This window comes from Copadichromis virginalis, linkage group LG3 (assembly GCF_057382275.1).
Source record: "Copadichromis virginalis isolate Kocher_CV1m ecotype Utaka linkage group LG3, C_Virginalis_male_GT1.1, whole genome shotgun sequence".
Taxonomy (NCBI): domain Eukaryota; kingdom Metazoa; phylum Chordata; class Actinopteri; order Cichliformes; family Cichlidae; genus Copadichromis; species Copadichromis virginalis.
In genome coordinates, this window is record NC_140620.1 from 7516975 (window position 1) to 7543934 (window position 26960).

At 42.3% G+C, this 26960-nt stretch overlaps 1 protein-coding gene across 2 annotated transcripts; it reads left to right on the forward strand.

The window, feature by feature from the left end:
• Positions 1–351: 351 nt before the first annotated feature.
• On the forward strand, positions 352–26782 carry acox3 (acyl-CoA oxidase 3, pristanoyl). Of its 2 annotated transcripts, none has more exons than XM_085443408.1 (19): positions 352–441; positions 1774–1916; positions 3713–3810; positions 3919–4054; positions 4480–4554; positions 4647–4736; positions 7332–7475; positions 9942–10030; positions 13347–13443; positions 15915–16097; positions 18610–18729; positions 18809–18929; positions 21438–21560; positions 21670–21783; positions 22348–22463; positions 24911–25085; positions 25165–25232; positions 25880–25966; positions 26160–26782. In XM_085443408.1, exons 2-19 carry the CDS (start codon positions 1794–1796, stop codon positions 26277–26279), a joined length of 2079 nt encoding a protein of 692 aa, XP_085299534.1. In that variant the 5' UTR covers positions 352–441; positions 1774–1793; the 3' UTR covers positions 26280–26782. The 2 variants fall into 2 exon arrangements, with proteins under 2 accessions (XP_085299534.1, XP_085299543.1); XM_085443417.1 differs by lacking the exon at positions 352–441 and adding an exon at positions 501–778.
• The last annotated feature ends 178 nt before the right edge of the window (positions 26783–26960 follow it).

Below are 26960 nucleotides of genomic sequence, written 5' to 3' on the forward strand. Positions count from 1 at the left end.
GGGTAATGTTCTCGATATGTTGTATGTTTGTGGTGTGCTGTATAAGACAGTTTCCCTTTGTTCTAAAACAAATAAATATTGCATTACAAGTTTACTCAAACCTATCAAACAGCATCATAAAATAGATTAGACTAATAATCAACTCATAAAGTGATATTTTAACGTTGGAGTTTTGCATATGTTACATCAGTGTAACATCAGCGTTAGTAATAAGCGATGTGATCACGTGATTCCGCATGGATTTCCTAAAATGTAACAAATTATGTTACTTTTCACTGCGCTAGAGGATACTTTTATTCTGAAGGATGCAGAGAGGAAGTGTTGTCGTCGCTGTTAGGAAGCGTCATTTTTCCTGCTTACCTTCTTACGCGTAGCTCACAGCTCAGTTGGGAAACTGACAGAGAAGCCAGCAACACGCCGGCGTGACAACCGCAGCGTTCGGTAAGATATGAGACGTGACGTGACGTGACGTATGCACCTAAAGGCTTATTCAAGTGAAGACTTTACTTTTATAATGTTGGGGAGACCTGCAGTCAGCTGAGACCGAAGGAGTTACCTGGATGCGTGACGAAACGTTTCTCTCGATGAAAACGTCCAGATGACCAGAATCAACCTTGAGGATTTCCTTTCGTCACTTCTCTAGTTTTGCACACCTGCCAGTCCACAGCAGGTGACGCTGAGCACAACGCCGTGGAACTCCTTCACGTGCATTAGCGGGTCCAGACGCCGTTAGCGTTGAACTTTGGTCCGCGTTTGGCAGCTGATAAGTTACAAAAAGGTATAAAGGTCACGCTGGTCTTTGATCGTCGGTGATGTTCTTGAGCCGTAAAAAAGTCCGTCTGTGCGTCCGATATCAACACGAAAGAGCTTATTTGAAGTGCAGTAGTCATTGTTGATGTGCTAGCTGTAAAACATTTGCTAAAGACTTTGGTCAAATCTACAATCAGACTGTGTGCAAATACACACTCAGTGAATGCCACAGTAGGCCTCCCGTGGGTGACTGACCTGTACCTGCATAGCGTCACTAAACCAACGAAGAAAAAACTTGTCATTAAAATTATACTTTAAATCAAGCGCGTGTGCAGTTTAAGATAAGATAAGATAGAACTTTATTAATCCCTCGGGTGGGTCCCTCTGGGAAATTCGATTTCCAAAAATGACTGCACCGACAGAAGTTACAGTTACAGAATATTTTATATATATATATATATATATATATATATATATATATACACACACACACAGACACATATAAATACAGAGACAAATATAAATAAAATATACGAAGGGAATAAATAGGAATAAAAAATAAAAATACAAGTGAATTGCACATTTCAAGTATTGAGGTCTATTGCACCATTGACTATTTACAAAAAAGTATTGCACAAGGTATTGTACAATACTGTGCAATATTGGTATTTAGTTATCAGGTATTAATGCACAATTTTGAACCCAGCATTACATTTATGTTATTGAATCTTCAAGGCCACTAAAATGTGTACATTAATGCATTTAATCTGACTTGTACACTTTCTTAAAAGAAATATCTGATACTGCGCTTCAGTCAGCTTTCATCACAGCACAGGACCTGTCTTAGTAAGGCCTCTGACTCTGGACTCATCTCTGTGCTTGTGCTTGACCTCACTGCAGCATTCAGTACTGTTGAGCATAATATTTCAGTGCACACATTAAAGTGTGCTTTCACAGGGTCCAGTGCTAGGACTAGTTCTGTTCATTTACTGTCCCATTTTCTTCTGTCTTGTATCTCTTCAGAGTGCACAGTGCCTTAAAACATGATGAACCGTGACGTGGCTGACCTCCCCAGCGGCCCGCTCGATGTCTACAGGAACAAAGCCTCCTTCAGCTGGAAGGACATGGTCCGCTTTATAGATGGAGAAGATGTATATCTATTCAAGGTAACAGCACAGGCTGTACTCATGGCATTGTGTATTAAACAGCGTTTGCGTGAGATCAGGAAAATCATATGGTAAGCCTAAACTGTTGTAACTTGCCACTGAGAAGCCAAGAGATTTTCACTTGGAGCATAGACAGGATGATGTATTTACATCCTCACCTTTAACTATTGCGTTTTCACTTCTCTTAGAATAAATCATCACACTTCTCCATGATTCTGCTTCTGAGCACACACACACACACACACACACACACACAGGTCCGGTGCAGCATCATATCTTGTGGACAGAGATATGATGTTGTTCCTGAGACATGCTGGGGCTACTCTCCTAGCTTGAGGGCCATTGCACCGACTGGTTCGATTACCACTGGGACCACCGTTACCTTCACCCTCCACATCTTCTCGAGCTCTTCTCTGAGCCCTTGGTACTCCTCCAGCTTTTCGTGTTTCTTCTTCCTGCTGTTGCTTTTGATTCTTACTGCTGAGATATCTTTGAAGCATTGAAAGGTTACTCACGGTTTATCATTATTCAGAGTGTGGCCTTCTGTGAAGGAAGATTTGAAGTTGAACATCACACACACACACACACACTCACTATTATGCAATATAAAAAGTGACATACACTTCTAATTTCAACAGCAAGGCACACTTACAGAAAACAGTAAAGTGTGAAATTACTGCCTACGTTAGTAAACAGTGGTGCCAACTGGTGGATGAATATAAAAATGAAATATTTAAAGTGAGTAGTCCATCCATCTATCCAATTTCCTCTGCTTATCCTGGGCTGAGTCCGCATCGCTCCAGCTGCAGCACCACTGCGTCTGTTGATCCCCTGCTCCCATCACTCGTGAACAAGACCCTGAGATACTTAAACTCTTCTACTTGGGGCAGCAACTCGTCCCTGACCCGGAGTGGGCATCTGGGAAAAGCCACACAAGATCTGAGACCACCCAAGTGGAACATTTTGCTTCTTCCATTCAAATTATGAACCGGTCCCCCTATAGTTGGAGCACACCCTTCGGTCTCCCTCCCTGCCAATGGGAACTGTCTCCTCAGGTACCGCCCCCGTATCTCCACACAATATTGGAGAGGTGTGTTAACCAAGACAGCTCTACAACATCCAGAACCTTCAAGAACCTCAGTGAACCTCATCCACCCGAGGAGCTCTGCCACTAAGCATTTGTTTAACTGCCTCAGTGACCTCACCCGTCCTGGAGGATGAGTCGCCCCCTCGTCCCCAGACTCTGCTTCCTCTATGGAGCATGTGTCCGTGGGATTAAGGAGGTTCTTTGAAGTATTCCTTAGTGTTCCTAAAGTAAGTAGTCCAAAATAAAATCTTAACATAAAGGATAAGTTGATGTTAAGATGAATGTGGGATTCTTGTACGTTCTTGTTACCATTTCCAGGCTGAAGAACAACCTTTGAATTTGCTACATCTGTGCCGCTCGTAATGCCTTCCTCTTTGGCTAACACTTTAGCTTCTTGCAGCTCTTCTTCAAACGCTGGCAGTTTTCAGAGCAGGGCTCAACTTTCATCTGCAGAATTATGCGACAAATACTTTTCAATTATGAAAGCTCAAGCAGCTATCAGCTTAGATTTAACTTTGTGATATTGACATTTTTCATCCTAAACAACTGTATTATACAATGAATGTCATGCAAACAAGATCACATGGAGACATTTCACCTCTTTTAATGTTCATATTCTTTTCCATTAAGCCATGGCTATCAACTATGCAGCATTTTGTCAGGTGGATTTCACTTTGTCTTACTCTGTCTGGTCCTTTCCACATTACAGCAACATGTGTTCAGGACACTGGAGAACGACCCTCTGTTTGCCCGTCAGCCTGGTGAAGATGTCCCCATAGAGAAAAAGAGAGAGTTGACCTTTCTGAGGTATCTACTTGGTAAACTACAGCTGAAGTTATGTAGCACCTGTCGTGTCCTCTGTTCTGTAAGTCGGTACTTTCTAAAGACAATAAAACTCCATATGAAAATTCACAGAATGAAGCAGCTGCTTCGGTACAACTTTGTCACCAAGGAAGAGGCGATGGCCAATCCCTGGAAAGCGATGTACCTCGACGACTGTCTGGGCATGTATGACTGGGCCTTGGTTACTAAGCTCTTCCTCAGCCTGGGGGTAATTGTGTTTGAGTAAAATGTCCTCACACAGACACACAGAGTGTATGTTATATGAGATGACTAAGATTGTGTTTCTGAGCAATGTTAAGACGGTTTATGACTGGCAAAGCCACAGCTGTTTTCACTCTAAAACAAGCAACACTGTAATTTTAAACCATAGAACGTGTGGTTTGTTTGTTTGTTTGAATTTCCACAAACATTGGGAAGTTTCTAGTTTGTGGATTGAGCCACTATTATTATTCTCCAGGATGCATTTAGCAAAACATCACTAAAAGGGTATTCTGCATAAAGATCGGTTGTGTTAAAATCAGTTTTTAAAATTGGGGGAAAGCTTTCATTTGTTTAATATCTTCACATAGCTGTTATTATTTGTTTTTCTTTTATCGTGTCATTCAGTTAGATTCAAAACCTTTTATGTTTCAGATGTTTGGAGCAACTGTTGCCAACTCAGGGTCAAGCAGACATAAGAAATTTGTTGAAAACACCGAAGACCTGAGGGTAAGACAGCGAATCCTGAGTAAGAGGAGGAAGGAGTCGACTGCTCACTGTCTGCTATTGTGTTCATAAAACTTTTACATATGTGCTTATAGATCTTTGGATGCTTTGCATTGACTGAGTTGAGCCATGGCAGTAACACCAGAGCCATGAGGACCACGGCCAAGTATGACCCCTCTACTCAGGTCAGTACACTCTGAAAACACACACACACACACCACCTTGCAGGCAGTCTTTATCTGGATGGGTTTTGGATGTCATTCCTGGGAACTGCTGGAGCCAACTTCCCATTTTTGGGATTACTGCACCAAATGCTCAGAGTACCACAGGAACCACTTCCTGGGGATTTTTGATATCAGCCACTTTTTCTGTCTGCTGGTTGTACATGCCATGCAGGGGCCTCTTCTTCCATGATGGTTCCACTTCTCGCTCTTCATCTTTCTTGGGTTTCTGCTGCCTGAGGAATTCACTAAACACATAATCGGATGTGGCCATCTTCCTAATGTACTCATGGATCTTTGTAGTTTCATCTTGAAAAGTGTTTTTTACACACAGTAGCCCATAGCAACCTTACTTCGCCTTAGCGTGTAGTCTCAGGGTGCTTTGGAGTGAAACCCTTCATGCATGCTGAGGTCGGGCTTGTCCTCCTTTGACTAGCTGATTATTCCCCGTTTTTGTTACCTTCCAACTACACTTCTCATGTTCGAATGACATTCCAGTGTCATTGCTGTAGATCCTAGTGGTATAGATCAGTTAATCAATGTCTCGTGAACTCTTGGAGTACAGTCATCCATGTAGAGGAGGTGCCTGACAATTACTCCATGCCGTAGTCGGTATCCATAGCCAGATTTGATGACTTCACCGAGGGGGTTCAGGCTTATGAAGAACAGTGGGGAGAGAGCATCTCCTTGGTAGATCGTGCACTTGATGCCACTTGCGCTATTAGCTTGAAGTTGGCCTCTAGTGTTGTTCTTCACATCCCCACTGTAGGTTCTGAGGGTCCCCTTGATCCCTAAGAATTCCAGGATCCATGTGTGGAGCATTGAGTCATTGAGGCTTTCTTGTAGTCAATACAGGCGGTGCACAGGTCGGTCAGTCTGGTCTTACAGTCTCGGGCTACTGCTCTGTCTACCAGTAGCTGCTGTTTCGCCTTTCGTTAGCCCTTCTGAGCATGTCTTTTCCATAGCAGCTGGTTCATTTGTGCTGCCAGGTGCTCATGGCGTGCAGTTTGCTTCTTCAGCCAGTGGGTTTGGATCATCAGGGCCTGGTGTTATCCAGCTGTTCATGCTGAAGACTCTTTCTTGGATGTTTGCCACTGTGATGGTTACTGGATCCTGTTCAGGAGGTTGCTGTGGTCTGCTCTTATGGTCACTGAGCGTTGTTGTTAAGTATCGTCCTTCTCCCATATGGTCTTCCAGTATTGCTCGGTCTCCAGGATTGGTAGGTGAAGGAAACGGTTTCCAAGGCCTAATCCGTGGATCGACTTCCTTCGAGGCGTGGACGTCTATCAGCAGAGAATGTACCTTCACCTATCAGCAGAGAATGTCCCTTAGTCTGTAACACAGTCAAATATATTCTCAAGTAATATTCAAGCATGCCATTCAGCGTGTTAGTACGAGCTCGGGAGCAGCTTGGGAGAACAAGAAAACAGAGACTGCTTCAGATTGTCTTCCCAAATTGACTCAACTTTATTCACAAGTACAACAGTTTATATAGAGGGTAAAATTCATGAGACAGCAGATTATCAGTTTAAACCAGTACAGACCAAGATAAGGCAGCGTCTTCCTGCCCATGGGTGAAGAAGCATCCTTTGTGTAGTTTATTAGTTCAATTGTGATTATCTCAGCGACATATTTTCAAGGCACAAAATAAAGAGTTCTTACATTAGTGAAATCTGAAACAAACCATTTGGCCTTCAACAGGCGTCTAAAAGATTAAGAAACTAATGTAGCTGAGGGAGTGATCTCTGTGGTATTTCAACCTTGTACCAGCCTGTGATTCTCACACATCAATTCTTGGGTCAAAGAGAAAAATAACTGAAACAAAGGGGCCTTATTGAATGACAGAGTTTTCCTGCATAATGTCACTATAAAACAATATCCAGTAAATGCTCCCATGGTGCTAAAATACCTAACAGTAGATATTTTCTCATACTGCCTCTCCTACTGCTGATCTGATCGAGCAGTCTTGGTTTGGTGGTCGCCTGGAAAATGGCATTTGTCTGACTGCACTGTGGTTACGGTGTGGGGCTCTGCCCTGTAGATCCAGTTCAATTCAATTTTATTTATACAGTGGCAAATCACAACGACAGTCGCCTGAAGGCATTTAATACTGTAAGATAAAGACCTTACAATAATACAGAAACCCCCAAAATCAGACACCCCTGATGAGCAAGCACTCTGGCAACAGTGGGAAGGAAAAACTCCCCTTTACAGCTACACCCTCCAGAAATGCTTCATCTGGGCTCTTATCTAGAAGTTGCTAAGCTTTCTCTTCCACTTCCAACCAACCACATTACATTTTAAGACTTTTATATAAGTTTGTTAAAGTTGTGAGCTTAATTTTAACTGTCGACTTTTGGCCGTTTCATGCGATCATGTCATAAAATAATGAAATCAAATAAAATTTTAATTTAAAATTATGAGGGCATTTGAGAGCGCACCCCTTAGGTCATACAGTGTAAGTCTCTAATAGCTGACTTTTCATTTGACTAATTGAGGGTCGCATGGAGGAATTTTAATTTCTCCTCACTTGAACTGATTTCTGTTTCTCTTCTGTAGGAGTTCGTGATCAACTCTCCGGACTTTGAGGCTGCAAAGTTCTGGGTGGGGAACCTGGGAAAGACTGCTACCCATGCTGTGGTGTATGCTCAGCTCTACACACCTGATCAGGTGTGCCACGGACTGCACTCTTTTGTTGTCCCGGTGAGTTCTGGTGAATTTGAATATCTTTAAAGAAATGGCTGCTTGCATCACAAGGTACAAGGTAACTATCAGAAAGTCCAAGAGCTTTTGTGTTGTCAGGTAGCTATTCAAATAAGACCATCAACTACAACAGTGTTTAGAGCCATAGGAGACCTCACAGCTAAGTTTCTATTAACTGATAGGGATGTGAAGCTCACTACTGCTGTTTTGACACTGTGTCGAGCTTCTGAGGTGCTGATGTTTCAGTGTGGTTCAAATCATCCAGCTCACGCGACTCAGAGCGAACTAGATTTCGGTGCGCTTCAGCAGAGGATGATTTAGCTGATGGACGTGCATGAAATGGACTGTAACATTTGATCAGAATTAGACCCTGTAAACAAATGTTTGTTTTTCTGAAGAAGGAAACAAATTACATTTTTTCATTTAAATATAATTTTAAATTAATTAAAAATAAAAGTTAACACATGCCAGCTACTTGCTTTACTTGACAGTGTGTAGAGGAAACCTGATGACATGAGCTCCTAGAAAGTTCTGAGGGCTGTGAGCAAGCTAACAAAAAACCTGTGTTTATACTTAATATTATCATTTATGTTTTATTTTAGTGAGTTATTGTGAGCAACACAAATGTTAACAGAGGGAGGATTTTGCTGAAGCACTCTGTTCATTACTGGTGATGGGAATTGATAAGAATGTAGTGATTCTGATTCCATTATCAATATCAGTTATCAGTTTGATACCTGTTCTCTTATCGATTCTCACTGGGTTCTTGTTCACTTTGTTTTGAGAGTCACCGCCGTTGCTAAGCAGCAGGAAAGAAATGACAGTCATGCAGATTAATTCCATGCTGTGGGTCAGATGTGTGTCCACGGTTGTTGAGGTGTTTACCTTCTTTGTTGTGATTAGAGTTGTTAATTAAAAACGCCATTATTACACGTTTCACAGAACACTTTACTTAAAAGTAATGCAGTATGATACTTAATTACTCCTGGGAAAAGGTTATTTATTATACTACTTGTTACATAAGTTGCTCTATAAAAAAGCTAACAATAAAAAATAACAACGAGGCTACAACTCCACACGCCAGCACAAATCTTCCATCTCTAAGGTCTTTGTCTTAGTAGAATTCAAAGCTGACTGCAAAAAGAAAAGATGGCTGCTGGGCTCGGCATTCATTCAGCTTTCACTCTGTGTTCTTAGCTAGCTTTGCGTTAGCATGCTCTATTAGCAGATGCTTGCCAAAGTAGTGTGAGGAGTTTCCCACTTTACCGTTTATCTCATCCTTTTGTGCAATAAATGTAAACGTCCATGTCCACGCTCTAGACTGTGTCGCTGTTTTCCTCCTCTGACCCGCGGACTGAAATCAGCTGATTGTAGTGCGAGTGCTAGAACTGGATCGATAGGCAGACTAACAAGTCCAAGGAATTGGACTACTGGGAACTGGTTTTCTCAATTCCCATCCCTGTTCATTATGGTTGCAGCAGGCTCAATATTTTCTTGCCTTGTTTGTGCGGGGATTTCCCCAAAGTGTGTGGTGGTCTCCATTATTGACAGTCTGGTGGATTAAGTAGCTTTGTTAGGAATTGTGCTGGACTTGTCTGTGTTACGGTTTCACAGGGTTGCAATAGCCAAATTGGCCAGCAGGTGTCACTGTGGAGATGGGATTCAGATTGTTTTGAAACCTCCGTACACGCCTCGCTCTGCCCATCACTAGTACCTGATCATTGTTCAAGCTCAGATGGCGTCCCTCAAGTAGCTTTTTTTTCAGCTGCACCACAGCAGATATCTGCCTCCGTCTCACCCCGTCCCAAGCATCCTCTCGTTACAGCAGCCCTCTACATGTCTTCTCTTACTGGAGGACATGTAAATCTTTTCCGTGGTTCCTCTTTTCCTGTTGCTTGCATGTCTGTCTAATTTTGTCTCCAGAATGCTTGACCTGTGCTGTCTCTCTAATTTATGTCATTCCTAATTTGGTCCATTCTCTTCACTCTCAATAAAGAAGCCTTAGTATCTTCCACTCTGCCACCTCCAGCTTGTCATCCTGTCAGCAGGTCTCACTTCCACCAGATAAACCTTTCCTTTTCACTCTTAATGCTATTCTTCTGTCACAAATCCTCATGTCAACCTACCCTGCCTGGACTCTGCTATCGCTCACTTGTGCGCTGTGCATAACCTGCAACGTGGGCTGCACGGCCCTTACAGAAAGGAAGATGCATACAAAAGACTATTTAATTTAAATAAAAGCAAAATGGTGTGTTATTTTCATTATTTCTTAAAAATGATAACTGTCTGAAAAGACTTGAGAACACCACGATTTCTAAAAGCGTTAGAAATCATGTATGATCAGCAGAGTTGGTCAAATAAAGTCATACTGCAGGTATCTTATACTGTGTGTTATTTTCAGCTGTTTGTGTAGATTTGTGTATTATTTGACACACAGCCAGTTAAGCTGTAATCACTCTGCTCCAGCTGAGAGATCCCAAGACCCTGCTGGCTTTGCCTGGTGTGCTGGTCGGAGACATGGGGAAGAAGCTGGGTCAGAACGGACTGGATAATGGGTAGGTGACTGCAAATGCTGCATTTGTAAAATAAGATGGAAAACACAAGCAAATAAAGACATGATGCCCTTGATGTTGTGGAAATATGTTCTCACTGGCTATTGCAGTCAACAGGTAGAGTTGTTGGTGTGCTGGAATGGTACACAGTGTTTCAGAGTACTGAAAGAACATTACAGTTATCTTCATGAATCTTTTTAACCACGCATTTGACATTTAGACTGTATGACGGTGTCTCAGGTAGTTCCGGAAATAAAGGAAATCGACTCTTTACAAAGTGGAGAATTTGTAAATAGCGTAAAAAATGCTCCAGAGGAACATTAAACTGCTTCAGGAGCTGCGTGAATGAGGCAACAATCCCATCTACAAAAAGGTCTTTGATATTTCTAAGGCCATTACTTTCCCATATTTTAAAGGCAGAGTCCATCATGGAGGGAACATATGATTTGAGCTGATCGGTGCTTTAATTGACATTAAGGGTAACCCAAACCTTTTCCTACATTGCACCCAGATTCTGAGAGTCATACAGCAAAGGGTTACGTTTATAGTTGTACAGTTCTAATGGGAGAGCTGCACTCAACAAAGCTGATAGGCACGTTTGACTCAATGACTCAATTTGGAGCCAAGATGGAGTCTCTGTAGCGAAACTACTCATCCAGTGCAGCATATTTCGAATATTTGCTGCCCAATAATAAGACTGAAAGTTTGGCCTAGTCCTCTGCATGAAATATTTACGAATTCGTGGACTTTTGCCATTCCAAATAAATGCAGAGATATGCTTAGTCAGTGTTATAAAATACTTATTGGGTAAGTAGCAAGCAAATAAAGGAACTTGGGTCGTATGTTCATTTTGGTAGAACTGATGCAGCCAGTTAATGACAGTGGTAAACTGGTCCATCTCTGAAGATCTGTCTCAGTATTCTCAAGCAGCGGGACAAAGTTTCTTTCATAAAGACCTTTGTATGAGTGGGTAACCTTAACCCCCGATAGGTCACATACTCTGATTTAACTTTAAATTGAAAATTTGAAAATGAAACCTTCCTGGCTACAGAGTGGACACAGAGAAGTTCACGTTTATGCAGGTTCAACTTGTAACCTGAAAGTTTGCCAAAACATTCAAAAATAGTGAGAGCACAGGGAAGAGAGCATAAAGGCTCTGACATACACAGCAGGAGGTCGGCAGCATATAAGGATATTTTGTGCTCCTGGTCAGCTCTCATGATGCCCTTAATGCAACTGTCAGCTCGCAGCTTAATCACCAATGGATCAATTGATAACGCAAAAAGAAGAAGGGACATTTCATTATTTTTCTTTACGCTACCTGTTCTGACCTGTCTCACCGATGTGATGTTTGTGTAATGTATGTATGGCTGGAAGAGGTCTAATTTCACTGCAGGCAACTGCAAGTGAAAAATAAATCATCATCAACATCATCCGCATCCTCCTCGATTTCTCAGTTTTATCTGAATGTAGAAGCAGAGGTCATCCAGGTCTTTTTTGGTTTTAGATGTCCTTGATCCAACACAGCTGATTTAAATGGCTGAATGACCTCCTCAACTGAACCCTTGGTTTAGTGAAAGTAATTGTTGAAGTTAATTCGATGATCAATTGGACAAAAAGAGTCTAAATATCAGTGGTATTGAAAGTAGCTGTGCATAACTAAACATTTGGAGCACTGAGCAGGAAAGTGCAGAAGGGACAGGTGGAGGTGCTGCTAGTGAGTAGGCTACGAGCTAAGCTGGTGAATCCCTACAGACAACGTGAATGAATACTGTGAAAAAGCAGGTGATCGAACAAGATAAAACACATGAAGATTAGACTTATAAAATAAGATGTTATGAGTTATTAATTAAACTGGCTACATAGTGGTATTTTTGTGAACCTTATCTATGTGTTGTAAAAGGAACAGAATCAGAATCAGAATACTTTATTGATCCCTGGGGGAAATTATTTTTTGTAAGTGATACTGCAGAGAGCCAATATCAAGTGAGAACGCCTCCCAGGAAGGGACAGATCAGAGATCTCTGAGGGCAAAAGTCCAATCATGTTTGTGTGTTTGCCCAGACCTTGTAATAACCAACAAAGCCTATCCACAGATATAACTAAGCATCAGCACATAGGGGATAATAAACCATCGATGTGCTTCTGACCAAAGTAATTTAATGCTTCCAGTAAAGAGTAAGACTTTAAAATTACAAAATGCTGTGTCCTTCTGCAACGCACTAATTACTTTAAGTCATCAGGAACTGACAGACATTGGCCTCAGTCTGAACCCGGACTTTACTTCGGATTGGATCCACAGTATCCCACCCGGGATTAGAAGACCATCAGACGCTCCATGTTGTCCTTTAAAAAAGTATTGAGAATAATCTCATATCGGTAATGATAACGACAGAAGATTCAGTAACATTACAAAAACATCACAAAGTAAGAGAAGAGGGAACAACTGACCACATGTCCATTTTGGATTTTATCTCTGAAGAGATGCATTGTGGGACTGCTGGTCAGTTTAAAGGGACACAGTACTTTTTATTGAGCAGGTGATGAGAAACATTTAGCGTGGACACAGTAATTTTCAATAAATTCAAATATTTTCTTTGGTTAAATACCATATATAATAATATTAGGCATAAATATAGAGATTTTACATAGCATGGCAGAATTATATCTGTTTTATATGATAAGGATTTTTATGACATTAACGAAAAACATAAAAAAATTGATCCAGACACATACTGGTGATGAGAATTTTGAAAAAACCCATTTATTCCTCGAGGTCTCTTTGGTTTTGGAGAATATGACCTAGACTTACTAACCACAGCTTTGTGGGAATCACCCAATTCAGTGCCCTGCGCTATATTGTAAATAATAGAATATAATCCGGTGCCACCTGAGGGCCTAAAGATGATGGTCATCCAATATTGGATTGTTAATATAGTGTTAACAAAAGAAAACTGCTCCAGAATCTTTTGTTAACACTTTGTACTGTAGATGATGATATTCATAAAATTCACAATTTTATTTTAGCAGTGTTCAGAAATGGTTCCACCTCTGCCCATCTTTACTTTCTGAGAAAATGTACCACCTCATTTTACAGTCTTTTGTTGCCTCCATCCCAACTTTTGTTCTTTTAAATGTGTTGGTGCCATAAGACTAAAAATTAGAAAAAAAAAAGATGATGATGATGATGACAACAACAAATATCTGCCTGACCTGCCTGCACACCAGAAACAAAGAAACATTAGGATCCACTGAATGGCTCGCTCTTTGATGTGTAACAATTCTTTTCTGTAACATTTACGTCTTTCTCTCACAACAGGTTTGTGATGTTCCACAATGTGAGAATCCCACGCGAGAACCTGCTGAATAAAACCGGAGATCTGACTCCTGATGGTCGCTACGTGACACCATTTAAGGTCCGTGCAGATTTCCAGTGGCAGCCAAAGAAGGCACTTCAAACTCAACAGCCTGATTTCCTGTGCCTTAGCTTTTTTTAGATATAACCTTTAACCATATTCTAGAGAACAATGGGTTTATTTCAGAGATGCTCTTTCTTTAAAGAACTAATTATTTATAAGTTATTGAAATTATTAGCGGTTAAAAACACTTATCAACAGCAAATGTAGAGATACAGTCACTTAGCTGGCTGCAAGCGGCATTTCTGACAACCGGCGGTTGAAAGCTGCTGGGAGTCCGTCTCCCCCCCCCCCCCCCCCCCCCCCCCCCCACATGTAATGTTGTTCCTTCAGTGTGTTGGTTTCAGACATTATGCAAATGTCCTGTTTATAAGATTGAAAGCTGCAGTCAGCTGAGACTGAAGGAGTCACCTGGATGAGTGACGAAACGTTTCTCCCACAAAACGCTACGTCCAGATGAACAGAATCAACTTTTGGAGAATGTTGGGGGCTCTTTATGTTCCTCCCTCGCCTAACCCCACAGCCCCCCACCTGATTCATCTCGCTCCCCGCTTTGTGCCTATTGTGTGAAAGGCAAGCCTGTGACCACTAGAAGTATGAGGAGGTGGATGAAGGAGGGCTTAGCAGAACTACAGGGCTGTTTTGAGGTGATAGGCTGGGCGACACTCTGTGAAAATCATGGTGAGGACATCAATGAGCTTACTGAGTGTATCAACACAACCTTTTGCACCTAGTCCATTGTCCCAGCTTGGACGGTCCATTGTTACCCAAATAACAAGAGGAGGTGAGAATGGTTCAGGTGTTCTTAAGGGCAAGATAAGAGAGGCTAAGAACAATTACAGAAGAAAGGTGGAGTGGAAAGTCCAGCAGCATGAGAGAGGTGTGGAGTGGCATGTCTGCTGGACCAGACAAGGTAAGTCCCGATGTCCACAAGCCCTGTGCCCCCCCAGCTTTGTGGAGTCTTTCATAAACTGTTCAAGATGAGTCTGAATCTGAGGGTCCCAGTGCTGTGGAAAACATCATGCTTCAATCCTGTACTGAAGACCCCCAGGATTACAGACCTACTAACTTCTTACGTCATGAAGCCCCTGGAACCATCTCCAACCTATTGTCAGGCCACTTATCAGAGGCTCTGGCGGGTGCAGCAAATTTTGAAAGCAGAACTGAGACGGAGAGCCGTAAGCTGCTCCAACTGTGTGTGCCGCCATCGTGGTATATAGTAGAGATGGACCGATCCGATATTACGTACTCAGTGCAGACTGAGTCTAAATCCCTGAAATGTCTCTGTCAACGCATTTCAAGCAGTTTGTCCAAAGTTTGTTCGTTCTGCGCTCCAGATGGGCCGAACGTGTTAACATGTTTAATCGTGATGACTGCGTTTAAGCCGCGTTAACGCTGACAGCGAGGTTTTTTTGTTTTTGGAAACTAGTTCGTCCATGTTTGGACTTCGTCCGTGTTGTAAATGTGCAAATCCGTCTGCGCATAATTACATTGCCCCGCCCATCAAAAAGAATATATCGCCCATGGGCGATTGTTGGATTGACTGTTGGTTGGAAAATTTTTACATATCGCCCGACCCTGGTCTGAATAAACTGTGCAGTCCAGCCACAAATCGAACACTTGTGTCCGACTCGTCTCTGCTGTGCACCCTCATCCAACACCACGCAGTGCAGGGTGCAGGGTATAAGAAGGCTCCTGCAGTGGTTGGGTTACGTTAGCATGGCTAATGCCAGGTGCACAGTATCATCACCAAATACATGCAGATACATGTGGACGGGGCTTTCATCAGTGCTGGTGATTTTAACAAAGCATGGTTAAAGATGGACACACAGTACGTAGAATGTGCCAACAGAGGAAAAACACATTAGACCAAGTGCCCAGTGCAGTGAACCCAGTGAAGGCTGCCGCCTCTGATGGTATGTGTACTCAAGGCATGTGCTGACCAGCTTATGGGCGCCTTCACAAAGATCTTTAACAGATCCCTAACAAAGCCAACATCCTACCCTGCCTGATTTCTGCAATCAGGCTGTAATAATTCTGCCATCAGCAGACTGTGACACGGTGCTTAAAGGTCGATTCAGTTCAAAACCTCAGGCCGTCTCCTACAGCAGTGTTTCACTGACCTTAATAATCACCTGAAATGTTTAGAACAGAGCAGCACATATTACTGGCATAAATATTCACGCACGTGTGTATATTTCTGTCAGTACTCTGTGCCTGCCCAGCATTTGAATGGCATGTAGTTGCTGGAACTGTGGGATCGAGAAATGAATGAATTCACATTTAAGTTTTGATTTTGTGTAAGAACATTAGCAGTGCAGTTAAATAATCATTTTATGTTTTCATATTCAGAAACGCAATTCAGCAATCCTGTGAAGGACCACACGGACATTTTATGAATAACTAATAATAATAATATCTTTGCTGTGTTTTTAATCAGTCCTCATCAGTGTCTCTTTTGTCTCTTCCAGGACCCTAAAAAGCGTTTTGGGGCATCTCTTGGTGCCTTATCAGGGGGCAGAGTGTATATCACCAGGATGGCTCTTATCAACCTGAAGTTAGCTTTGACAGTGGCTATCCGCTTCTCAGCTGCCAGGAGACAGTTTGGACCCACAGACACAGAGGAAATCCCTGTTTTAGAGTACCAGTTACAGGTAATAATATCAGGTACAGGTAACGTTTAGTGGGTAAAATAAGTTTCACCCAGTTTTCTAACTAAATATATTTGTAAAGGTGTTTTTGACATTTTCACTAGGTGTTGGGAACAACATATTCAATTTACTCAAAAAAATCAAACCATAAATGTCTATGAATTAAGCTACATGTGAAACAGGGGAAAGGTGTTGAACACATGAAGGAAGTGAGGTGCCAAATGCATGGAAAGTTAGGACACTGAAGCCTGACAGCTGCCACCTGTCAGTAATTAGAAGACAGCACTGCCACGATATCAACATTAATACCAGCTGATTCATTCATAAGCAGGTGTCACACAGGAAACCTCTCGATGTTTAACCCCAGGGAGCTTTCTCAACACCTTTGCAACCTTATTGTTGGGAAACGTACTGATGTCAACGAGAATTTCCAAACTGCTGAAGGCTCGAGTGAGCACATAAACCGTCCACGACCAGGTGCAAGATTTCAGACAGAGGGGTGAAATGAAATATGAGAAGAGTTGTCCAAGAGTCAGTGACTACTTGTGGAGAGCTGCAGAAAGACCTGGAATCAGCAGATAGACAGCATGTTAGTAAGCGAGCTGCCTGCTCATGTTTGCCCCTCTGATGCTGGACAGGAGGCCCCGTGTGTTACTGAGGCAGGTTATTGGCCAGCAGATGGATGGGTCCGGTCCCTTCTCAGGATCAGGACTGACCTGGACTGTTAGGGTTTCCAAGTGTGCCTCGTATATTAGCAGCTGATTCATTGGTGCTGCCTGCACTAAGCTAGCCGCACAAAATGTGAAAGATAACACCAGAGTGTACTAATACTATGTAATCTATAATCCCCAGTTTAGTTTAATAATAATAATAATAATATAATAATGATAATGATATGATGATGATGATAATACATTTTATTTGAAAGCACCTTTCAGAACACTCAAGGTCACAGTAGAATAAAAAGCAACATAAAAGCATAAGACATAAACTAATAAAAGAGCAGAGTGGAGAGGTTATGTAGGATAAGTTATTTTGAACAAGTGGGTTTTGAGTTGGGACTTAAAGAGAGAGAAGGAAGAGATGTTTCTTAAATCAGGAGGTCGTGGAGCAGAGCAGCTGAAAGCCCTGCTCCTCATGGTGGCAAGACGGGGGGGAGGGGACGGAGAGTGAAAGGGAAGAAGTAGATCTGAGACAACGAGATGGGGCGGTGATCTTAACCAGATCAGAGATATGGAGGAGAGAGATGATGAATAGCCTTAAATGTGTGCAAGAGTATTTTGAAATTGATGCCATATTTGACCGGGAGCCAGTGAAGCTGCTGCAGGACAGGAGTGATGTGGTGGATAGATGGGGTCCTGGTGATGATACAGGCAGCAGAGTTCTGGACGCGTTGGAGCTTGTGGATGGATTTTTGAGTAAGACCAAAAAGAAGTGAATTACAATAATCAGTCCAGGAAGTAACAAGGCTGTGGACAAGAATGGCAGCGATGTGGGCGGAGAAAAGGACGGAGACGATTAATGTTGCGCAATTGAAAGTAATCAGACCGAGTAACATTATTAATGTGTGAATTGAAAGAGTACTGTCGAGGATGACACACAAACGTTTCACAGAGGAAGAAACGAAGATCAGCGAGTTATTGATAGTAACAGAGAAGCTGTTGGTTCATGTTGATTTAGTGCCGACCAAGAGGAGCTCGGATTGAAATGTTAAAGTTGCACATGCACACAACTGCTCCAACGTAGCAGTGGTGTGAAAACCTTTAACAGGACCTTAGGTTGATTTTTGCATCCCTGGTTTTATCAGAATGAGGAGGCTGTGCACATTTATGCATGTGAGCACTGTGATTGAAGGACTGCTGACAGTTACTGTTAGAGCCCATCAGACCAGCTTGCCTTTCTGAAGCGACTAAAACGTGGTCGGTTTTACAAAATAATCATTGCTTAGGAGCCATCCATAGATTAACATTAACCACTGTCAGAGCTGTTTCATTCATTCTTATTTTCAGTGTTAGGTCTGAGCTGTGGTGAGTTTCTGTTTAGATTTAAAGTTACTGTTTGTAGCAGTTACATCACTATTGTGTGCAGCTTTTATTATTGGAATTAAAGTATAATTGAATCATTAAAATATCTTATGCATTATGGAAATGGATGCCAAGTAACAATAAAACAAACGACTGAAGTTGGATGAATTATAAAATCTGGACTGGAAGCTTTGAATCTTTCCTCGGGGACACACCGTCACACTGCTGTTAATGAAGATGTAAAAGCAGTTCAACTACTGAATATCCAGAAATGATAAATCCTCACATAAGGATTCAGATACAGTAACGATTTATGTAATGATCTGTACGCTGACGTAGTGCAGAGTAAATAAGGTTTGTTTTCTTAGTTTCCTGAGTCCATCAGTGTATTGTGGGAATCATGTTTTTTAATATTGAACAGCAACAGTAAGTGAGTGAGTGAGTGTGGCTGTTGTTATTAAATTCCATCTACTTATTGTGTGTTTTCCCAGCAATGGCGTCTGATTCCGTACTTGGCGGCAGCCTATGCTCTTGAAAACTTCACCAAATCCATCTTAATGAACTTTGTTGAGTTTCAGATTGGACAGATGTTGAAAGACAACAGTGACACAGTGAGTAAGCATGCAGCATGTGTGTATTTGGAGTGCTCGGTTTTTGTGAAGTAAAGTTGAATATATCTGTGTTTCTCAGGCAGGGATGGGCAGAGAGATCCATGCAATTGGTTGCTCCAGCAAACCACTGGGATCATGGACTGCTCAAAGAGGCATCCAGGAGTGCCGGGAGGCCTGTGGTGGACACGGATACTTGGCCAGTCAGTCTCTCTCTGTCTCAATATCACTCCTGCACATGCTCACTTAGGGCTGGCTGTCTCTCAGGAGGACGGGCAGGTCATCTACTAATCAGAACATTGGTTTGATCCAAGTCTGCATGTCAGCTATTGTTCAATATATTAATGTTGAGCTTAAAATAATCTGCAAAGCCCTCTCAAAAAAGATTAGAGAAGATAACGCCCGTCACAGTGCATCCTGACCAAACCAGTGCCATAAAAGGGAGGCACTCATCCAAAAATACAGAATCTTTTCACTTTAGGCAGCATGTTTCTGGTCCCAGTCATATAAAGGACACACACTGGTCCTTGTTCTCTCCTTGGATTTAACTATAATTGCTGTTTGTGTGGAGGCTTTCCATGTGAGTGACCACAGCTGCATATTTTTTATTTTGTCATTTTATTCCAAGACGAATTATAAACCAGGATGCTGCTGAAAGGTTCTCTGCCATGTTTGATGCTGATTTAAACTTGTGATGTGGACTCAAATGTTTCATCTTTCTGCAGTCAGTGTAACTATTTTAGACAAAGTGGCACCTCTGGAAAAATCTACTATCCTATGTTTAAATGTTTGTCTTTGGATGAATGAAAATATTAATAATTTGATTATTGGACAGCATATCAGTTTCTTAGACTCTTCTGTTGAATCGAACCTCAGGAACCTCAGTGTCATATTCAACAGTTCAACAGAGCATCACTCCAAACGGCTGGTTCAGAGCCGTTTTTATCATCTAAAGCAGGAGTGTCCAACTCCAGGCCTCGAGGGCCGGTGTCCTCGAGGGCCGGTGTCCTGCAGGTTTAAGTTGTCCTTGATCCAACACAGCTGATTTAAATGGTTAAATGACCTCCTCACCATGTCTTGAAGTTCTCCAGAGGCCTGGTAATGAACTAATCATCTGATTCAGGTGTGTTGACCCAGGGTGAGATCTAAAACCTGCAGGACACCGGCCTTCGAGGCCTGGAGTTTGAGACCCCTGATCTAAGGATCTTGAGATGATTCTTCATGCCTTTATTTCGTCCTGTTTGGATTATTGTAAAAGTCTCTTTGCTTGTTTCTTTAGACTGTGCAGAATGCTGCAGCAACACTTTTAACTGGCACAAACAGAAGGTCACACATCGCTCCAGTTTTAGCTTCTCTTCATTGGTTGCCAGTAAAGTTAAAGTTTGGTTCAGGGAGCCTCTCTCTCTGTACACGTCACTGACCCTGGATCAGCAAACGGCCCCAGACCATCACACTTCCTCCTCCATGTTTGACAGTTGATGCCACACACTGTGGAGCTTTCACCTGCTCGACGGCGTACAAAGATCCTGCGTGACGAACCGAAGATTTCAAATGTTGATCCATCAGTCCATAACACCTTCTTCCAGTCTTCAGTAGTCCAATGGTAGCATTTCATGGCCCAGACGAGCCTCAGTCTTAGTCTGACGTCTGGCTTTCTTTCTGCAGCTCGTCCTGTCAAACCTGCAGCTCGAAGTCTTCTCTTCACAGCTGAAGCTGAGACTTGCTCGCTACGACCGCTATTACGCTTGAAGCTGTTGATCTGTGAGCCGCCATCACACAAGCTGTTAACTCTCAGAAACTTGTCCTCTGATTCAGCTGTGTCTTTGTGTCTGCCAGACCTCTTCCTGTCACAGTTCCTGAGTGCCTTTGATGGTGAAGGAATCGATTCACTGACTTTCTTTTAAATGTTTCTGTAGGAAAGACCTATATTTTTAAGTGTCATGATGGTCTGTCTCTCTTCCACTGTTAACTGGCTTTTTCTCACCATTTTTGTAGCAACATTGTTCTCTCTGGTGAACCTCCTTGGCTGGTCAAGGCTGTGAGTCGTTGCTTGGCAGTTTCCAAGGCCTCGGGAATGGACAGCTTGCTGTACTTGTTAGGCACCTTCTTTGTTGCACCTTTCTGCAGCTCCGATAGTTTGCTAACTTCCCTCTGTGCTACCTTGAGCTTAGCCTCTAGTCTCCTTCTCTATGGAGGGTACTGCTCTGTTTGACTGTTGAGCTTGTAGCCAAGCATCTCACTGATCACTGCTGCTGTGGTGTAGATCGGTAATGGTTGCAGTAGGTATCGAGAGAGAGCTAAATCACATCAATCTTTGGTGGGACCATCCTTTGCCTTCTTCTATGTCCACACACAGTTTTTAAAGGAGCTCTGCTGGTAGGTCGTTCCAAACATCTCAGAACTAAGCACAGGTCTTCTGTGGATGTCGGCGTCCTCACATCCTTCTGTCTGTAAGCCTAGACACACTCGATGTTGAGATCAGGGCTCTGTGGGGGCCGGACCATCCAGTACTTCTTGTTCTTCTTCACGCTGAAGATAGCTCTCCATGACCGGCTGTGTGTTTGGGCTTGTTGTCCTGCTGCAGAATACATTTGGGGCCAATAAACCATCATTTCTTCTGAAAGCTTTCTTTGTTTGCAGCATTTTTCACACCTGCCTAACACTTGTGCACAGTACTGTGTGTATACGTCAGTGTTTCCTTTTTTATTCAGTGAATCGGTTGGGTGACCTGCGTGATGACAATGACCCAAACTGCACATATGAAGGAGACAACAACGTACTGCTGCAACAGACCAGCAGCTATTTGCTCTCCTGGCTCCATGCAAAACAGCGTGGTCAGTCCTCTGTTCACCAGCAGATTATAAATACCTGCAGTAAAGGTCAATAGATGGGCTGGGTCAGTCACTGAAGCTTCTCTCTTTGGTGTTTGGTTATGGGGGTCAGATGGTGTGCGGATTGAGTCTCCCTTTCACACCGTGGATTTTCTGGAGGAGTCTCAGGAGATCCTCAAAAGCAGGTTCACTGCACTCACAGTGGACGACTGTGTGGATTCTGCAGGTACGTTACTTTCTGCTACAGCTTCAAATCAACTTTTACATGAGATGGTGGAATTTCTTCCTTTCAGATCCTCTTATATACTAAACCTTTTAAAACAGAGCGAGATTTGCAAATGAGGTAAATGTGTAATTTTCAATATGTTCCACAAACAAGAGTGTAGTGAACTTTAGTCACGTAGCCCTGATATTCATATATTCATTTCCCTGCTGACCCAGTAAGAAACAGGCTCCCTCCTCAGGATCTGGGGTCAGTTCTCAGCCCTCTGCTGTGGGTCTGAGAGGACCCCACACTGCACGCTGGTGCTAACCCAACACCATCGATGTGATTACAAAGGAGGGGAGGTGGGGAACATTTAAGAAAAAAGGAACATAAATAAAAAGGGGAACTGATAGAGCCGCATGTGTCTGCTTCTCTGCACTGTAAGCTGCCTGATTGTGATTTATAATAGTTGGCCATAAACATGTAAATGTATCTGCCTTTCTGCTGTGACTGGTTCAGCTTGACTACAGACTATATTACTGAAACCTTTCCAGTGTAGCTAACATCCTCCCCCTTGTCTGTCAGTGCCTTTGGCAGCCTATAAGTGGCTTGTGTGTTTCCTGCTGGAGGAGAGTCAGAAGAAGCTGGAACAAGAGCGAGCGTCGGGCAACGATGACTTTGAAGCCCGTAACAACTGCCAAGTAAGACCAATGACTGTGTGCAGACACACACATACATCCAAACATCTGATTCTGGTGGCATTCAGCATCATATGCAGCTTCACTGGCCGAAGTTTGGACAGAAACTTGATGCTTTTTATCCAAATCAGACTGAGCTAAAGGTCGTTTGATTTGGATTCATCGATCTGAGATGAACTTACTCCAGACTGGCATGAACCCAGTATTTGAGATGACCTGTTACTGACACAGCCTGTGCTGCTGTCAGTGATGGACCTTGGAACTTGATTGCCTTTTTTTCTTAGTCAGCAGGAAGCTTTTATGGTCTGGGGAAAAGAGTATGAACACTATGAAATGTTCTGCCTCTAAGACTCTAAGATTTGTCTGTCCACTCCAACCTTATATCGTCTACTCAGGATGTAAATCATAGTAAACAGATCAGGTCAGAAATATTCATAGCAGGCTGTGCAGCACCATGATGCAGACATTAGCCTGTATCTGCAGTACTGTATATACTGCACCAAAAGTTACAGAAACCAAACGGCTTCCCTGATTCCTCGATCCATGGATCAGTCAGTAGTGAAGCAGTCGGTGTACTTGATAATATCTGAAATGTGACATTTGGGGAATACAGTGTCAACATCTCTTTCCACAATGAATGTCTTTGTTTCTCTGGACAGTCCACATGCACAGAACACAATATATACACTGTCAACAGAAACCTGATGAAATGCCACCCACTTTGTGCGGAAGAACATACTTCTGTCTGCAGTCAGCACAGTTTCCTCCACTAGCTGTTGCTTCTGTCATGTGACCTGGGGTAGAAGGAGACTGAGTCCTAATAAAGACAACAGAGCTTTTCTCTGTCCTAATATCCATCCGTCTCCTCCAATTATCCTCATCAGGGTGGTGGGGGGGTGGAGCCTATCCAAGCTGCCACAGGGAGAGAGGCGGGGTACACCCCAGACAGGTTGCCAGTCCATCGCAGGGCTAGCATATTTCCTAATGATAAAGCGTTTTTGTTCTTAGTCAAATATAAATCAAAATATAAGTTTGATCAGTATATAAATAAGAAATGTAGTTTGAAATATCTGTTCTAATGCTTGAGTTCTGTGTGTGTCACATATTAAATACATAAATAAATACAAATAAATATGTCTACGTTTACCAGTACAATGAATCAGAAATTACAATACCAGTGATTCTAATAACAGAGCTGAGTACCCTGTGTCTGACTTTCAGAGAAGTTTATTTTAGGCAACAAGAACGTGCCTGAAATAAACAAATAAATACTAAATAACTAACCTAACAGAGTTTTAAAAGTAAAAGAAAGTCTTACTCTGTATTTGAGTTGATGTTCATGTTACAGAAATGTTCATGTGAAATTACACAGATCTAATTAGAATAAACTGAGTGAAACATGAAGCCAAATGTGACTGAATGTTTCAGTGTGATGTGAACTTGGGAAAAGCAAAGAAACTGTAATGAAGTGATTTTAAAGTTTAAACTCAGAGTCAGAGAGAAGTAGAATAAAAGTGGGTGGACACTGATGGTTACATGGTTGGATGGTCAACATGCAAAGATGTGACGCTCAGTAGGAGAGAGGGGGGAGAAAGGGTGAGCAGGTACCAAAGTGGGGTGTAAAATAGATTTGAGCTTCTTCCCTTTTATCTTGTGTCAGATGAGCAGTTCAGAAGATCTCAGACGGTCACAGCTGAACATGGCAGCAGTAGAGGGGGAGCTGCAGTCCGACCTGTGACGTGATTTTCTAATTTGTGGCTTTTTGTCTGCTCATTTGTTCTGTGCTAAAAGCTTAAATCAGAAGGATTTTGATTTGCATCATACGTCCAGGAGCTCGGCCTGGAATAACAGGATCGTTCTGTGCTCATCCCTTCTCCAACCTCTTGTTACCAAACATAACAGAGTCAGCATGAGCTCAGAACAGATTGGTCAGTATAGTATAATAAGTTTAGTTCAGGTGATTTGATTGTTATTTTGTTCGTGCTAAGTTGCTTCAAATAGTGAACGTTCACTTTTTCATCTTTGGTGAAACGTAGAAGTCTGAATATTATTCTTTAGTGGGACAAATGCAGGTAAAAAATAATCCTTCCTTGCTGTCCAGGCTACTAAAATCATCCCACAAATAACAAGTGGGCAGCAACCGCTAACAGATGGGACTGATAGCATCTGATTTAGGCTGGTCAGGTTTCTTCATACCAGGGTGAGCAGGCATGTAAGGCCCCTTACCCACACTGGCTCCAGTTAAACTCTGCTTTATCTACTGGTGAGACTCAGAGGATCAGAGGTTTAGACTTTTTAAAAAGCCACAATCAGCTTCCTGTAGAGGAGTTTTGTGGGCCTGCGGATGTGCACGTGTTCTGGACGTGTCAGTGGTTGGATTACAAATAGGCTGTTTCTGTGTTTTTATGTCTTCAGTGTACTTAAATGTAAAAGTCTGTGTATGTGTACAGGTTTACTACTGCAGGTCACTGGCCTTGGCCTACATTGAGCACACCTGCCTGCAGAGATTTCATGAGCTGACCACTAATCAGGACACACCAGCTGGTCTCAGACCAGTATTAAGGAAACTTTGTGCCTTGTATGGGCTGTGGAGCCTCAGCAGCCACATGGCGACACTGTACCAGGGTATGTAGTGGGCTCGATGCTGTATACACGGAGAAATCTTCATCGTAGTGATGTGGTAACACAGTGTTGTTGTTTCTAGGTAATTACTGGAGTGGACGTAAGCCTGCTGAGCTGGTCCAGATGGCAATCCTCACTCTCTGCTCCCAGGTACACGAGAAAGAAGCCGGATCTGTTTATGGCAGATATACAGGAATTTGCTCAAGTATACAGAAATGCATATACATTCCTATGTATAGGGCACAGCTCCACTTATTACCAAAGCAATTACAAATGCGGTTGCTGTAATAAGCACACGTGTGCATTTCGTACTGTCGTGTTTTTGTTCTTTATTCAGCTGTTTGTATTTATGAGTTAAGAGATGAGGAATAAAAACACATGAGTGGCTCCTTTGACAGAGTAAAGCAGATAATCTTACACATTCATCTTAAACTTGACATTTGACTATTTTGGTACCATGAAAGTCAAAACTCTGGTATGCTTCAGGGCGTGTCCACATTTTGATTAACGTGTCCACCGGAGAAGGCCGTATCCTGGGTCTCAGTCAGATTTGTGATTCACAACATTTGATTTCTAAACACAAAGACAGCAAAAAATCTCAAAGCTTCAGAATCTGTCGGTGACCTCAAAGCGACTCCATCCATCGTTTGGACCATGTAGTTATGCACTGACTCGTATGGTCTAACAGTGCCTTACTTGTGCTCTCCTGTACTTTGGGAATGTCTTCATGGAACAGAAGGACATTGAAGAAATGATGGCTTGGCCTGACTGTAAAATCTGCTCTGTCTCTCTCACAGCTAAAGGATGATGCAGTAGCCTTAGTGGATGTCCTGGCACCCACCGATTTCATCCTCAACTCACCTATTGGCTGCGCTGATGGACAGGTAAACACATACAAACACAGAAAATCCAGCTGTATCGTAAAAACGTTGCTGTCCGTCAAATTTCAAGGACATTGAAACATTTCCCTTTTATTTACATTTGGCTACATCGCAACACAAGTAATCTCAGATAATAAGCGTGAGAATCCGTGTTAAATACGTGAAGAAACACTTTTCCTTTGTCCTCTTCCTGCAGATTTACAACCACCTGTGGTCCACAGTAATGCAGGGCAGCAAAGTGCTGGAACGTCCATCCTGGTGGAAGGAGTTCTGCTCAGACAAACCTGTGCTTGGATCTCTGCGGCCTAAACTCTAAAACCCAGTCGTGCTCTGCAAAGGATCTCTGCGTGTCTGTGCAGTGCCTGAATTTGCTTGGGCTCAAATTCCAACAATGTTAGGAAATGTTGAACAAGTCCATTAAAAACTTTACAAACTCAAGATTTCAACAAGCTTTCATGAATCCTCTGCTCCATACACCGACATTTTCATTATCATTTAGTTGCACACGAGTGCTTAAACTTTAAGAAAACTGTGTGCTACTCAACAATAATTCAAATTAGTTGCAGCCCTAAGACCTCGAGCATTTCTGGTAACATCATTGTTGGTTGATAGCTGGTGTATTTTTATAGTTTAACCGTCTCTGCGTCCAGTTTTTCTAACTTCACACCAGAAATGTCGATATGCTGTTTTTTTCATCACATTTGTAGATCTACACATAGACTTGTGTATCACTATAACTAGATATAGAAAGATGCATTACACAGTATATACATGTGTGTATATCATCAAATAAAATGTGGCGTATCTTCTGTACGAAAACATCCCTTTTCACCCTTTGCTCATATAAATTTTACCCAATAAGAAGCTTTTATTTTTTTTAAAATACAGTTTTTAAATGACAATTTAATTAAGAAAAACAAACAAAACCCTGACGCCTGATTGGTTTTGTCACTTCATGCAGCAAGAACACGAGTTTTGCTCTCTAACAAAGAGAAGA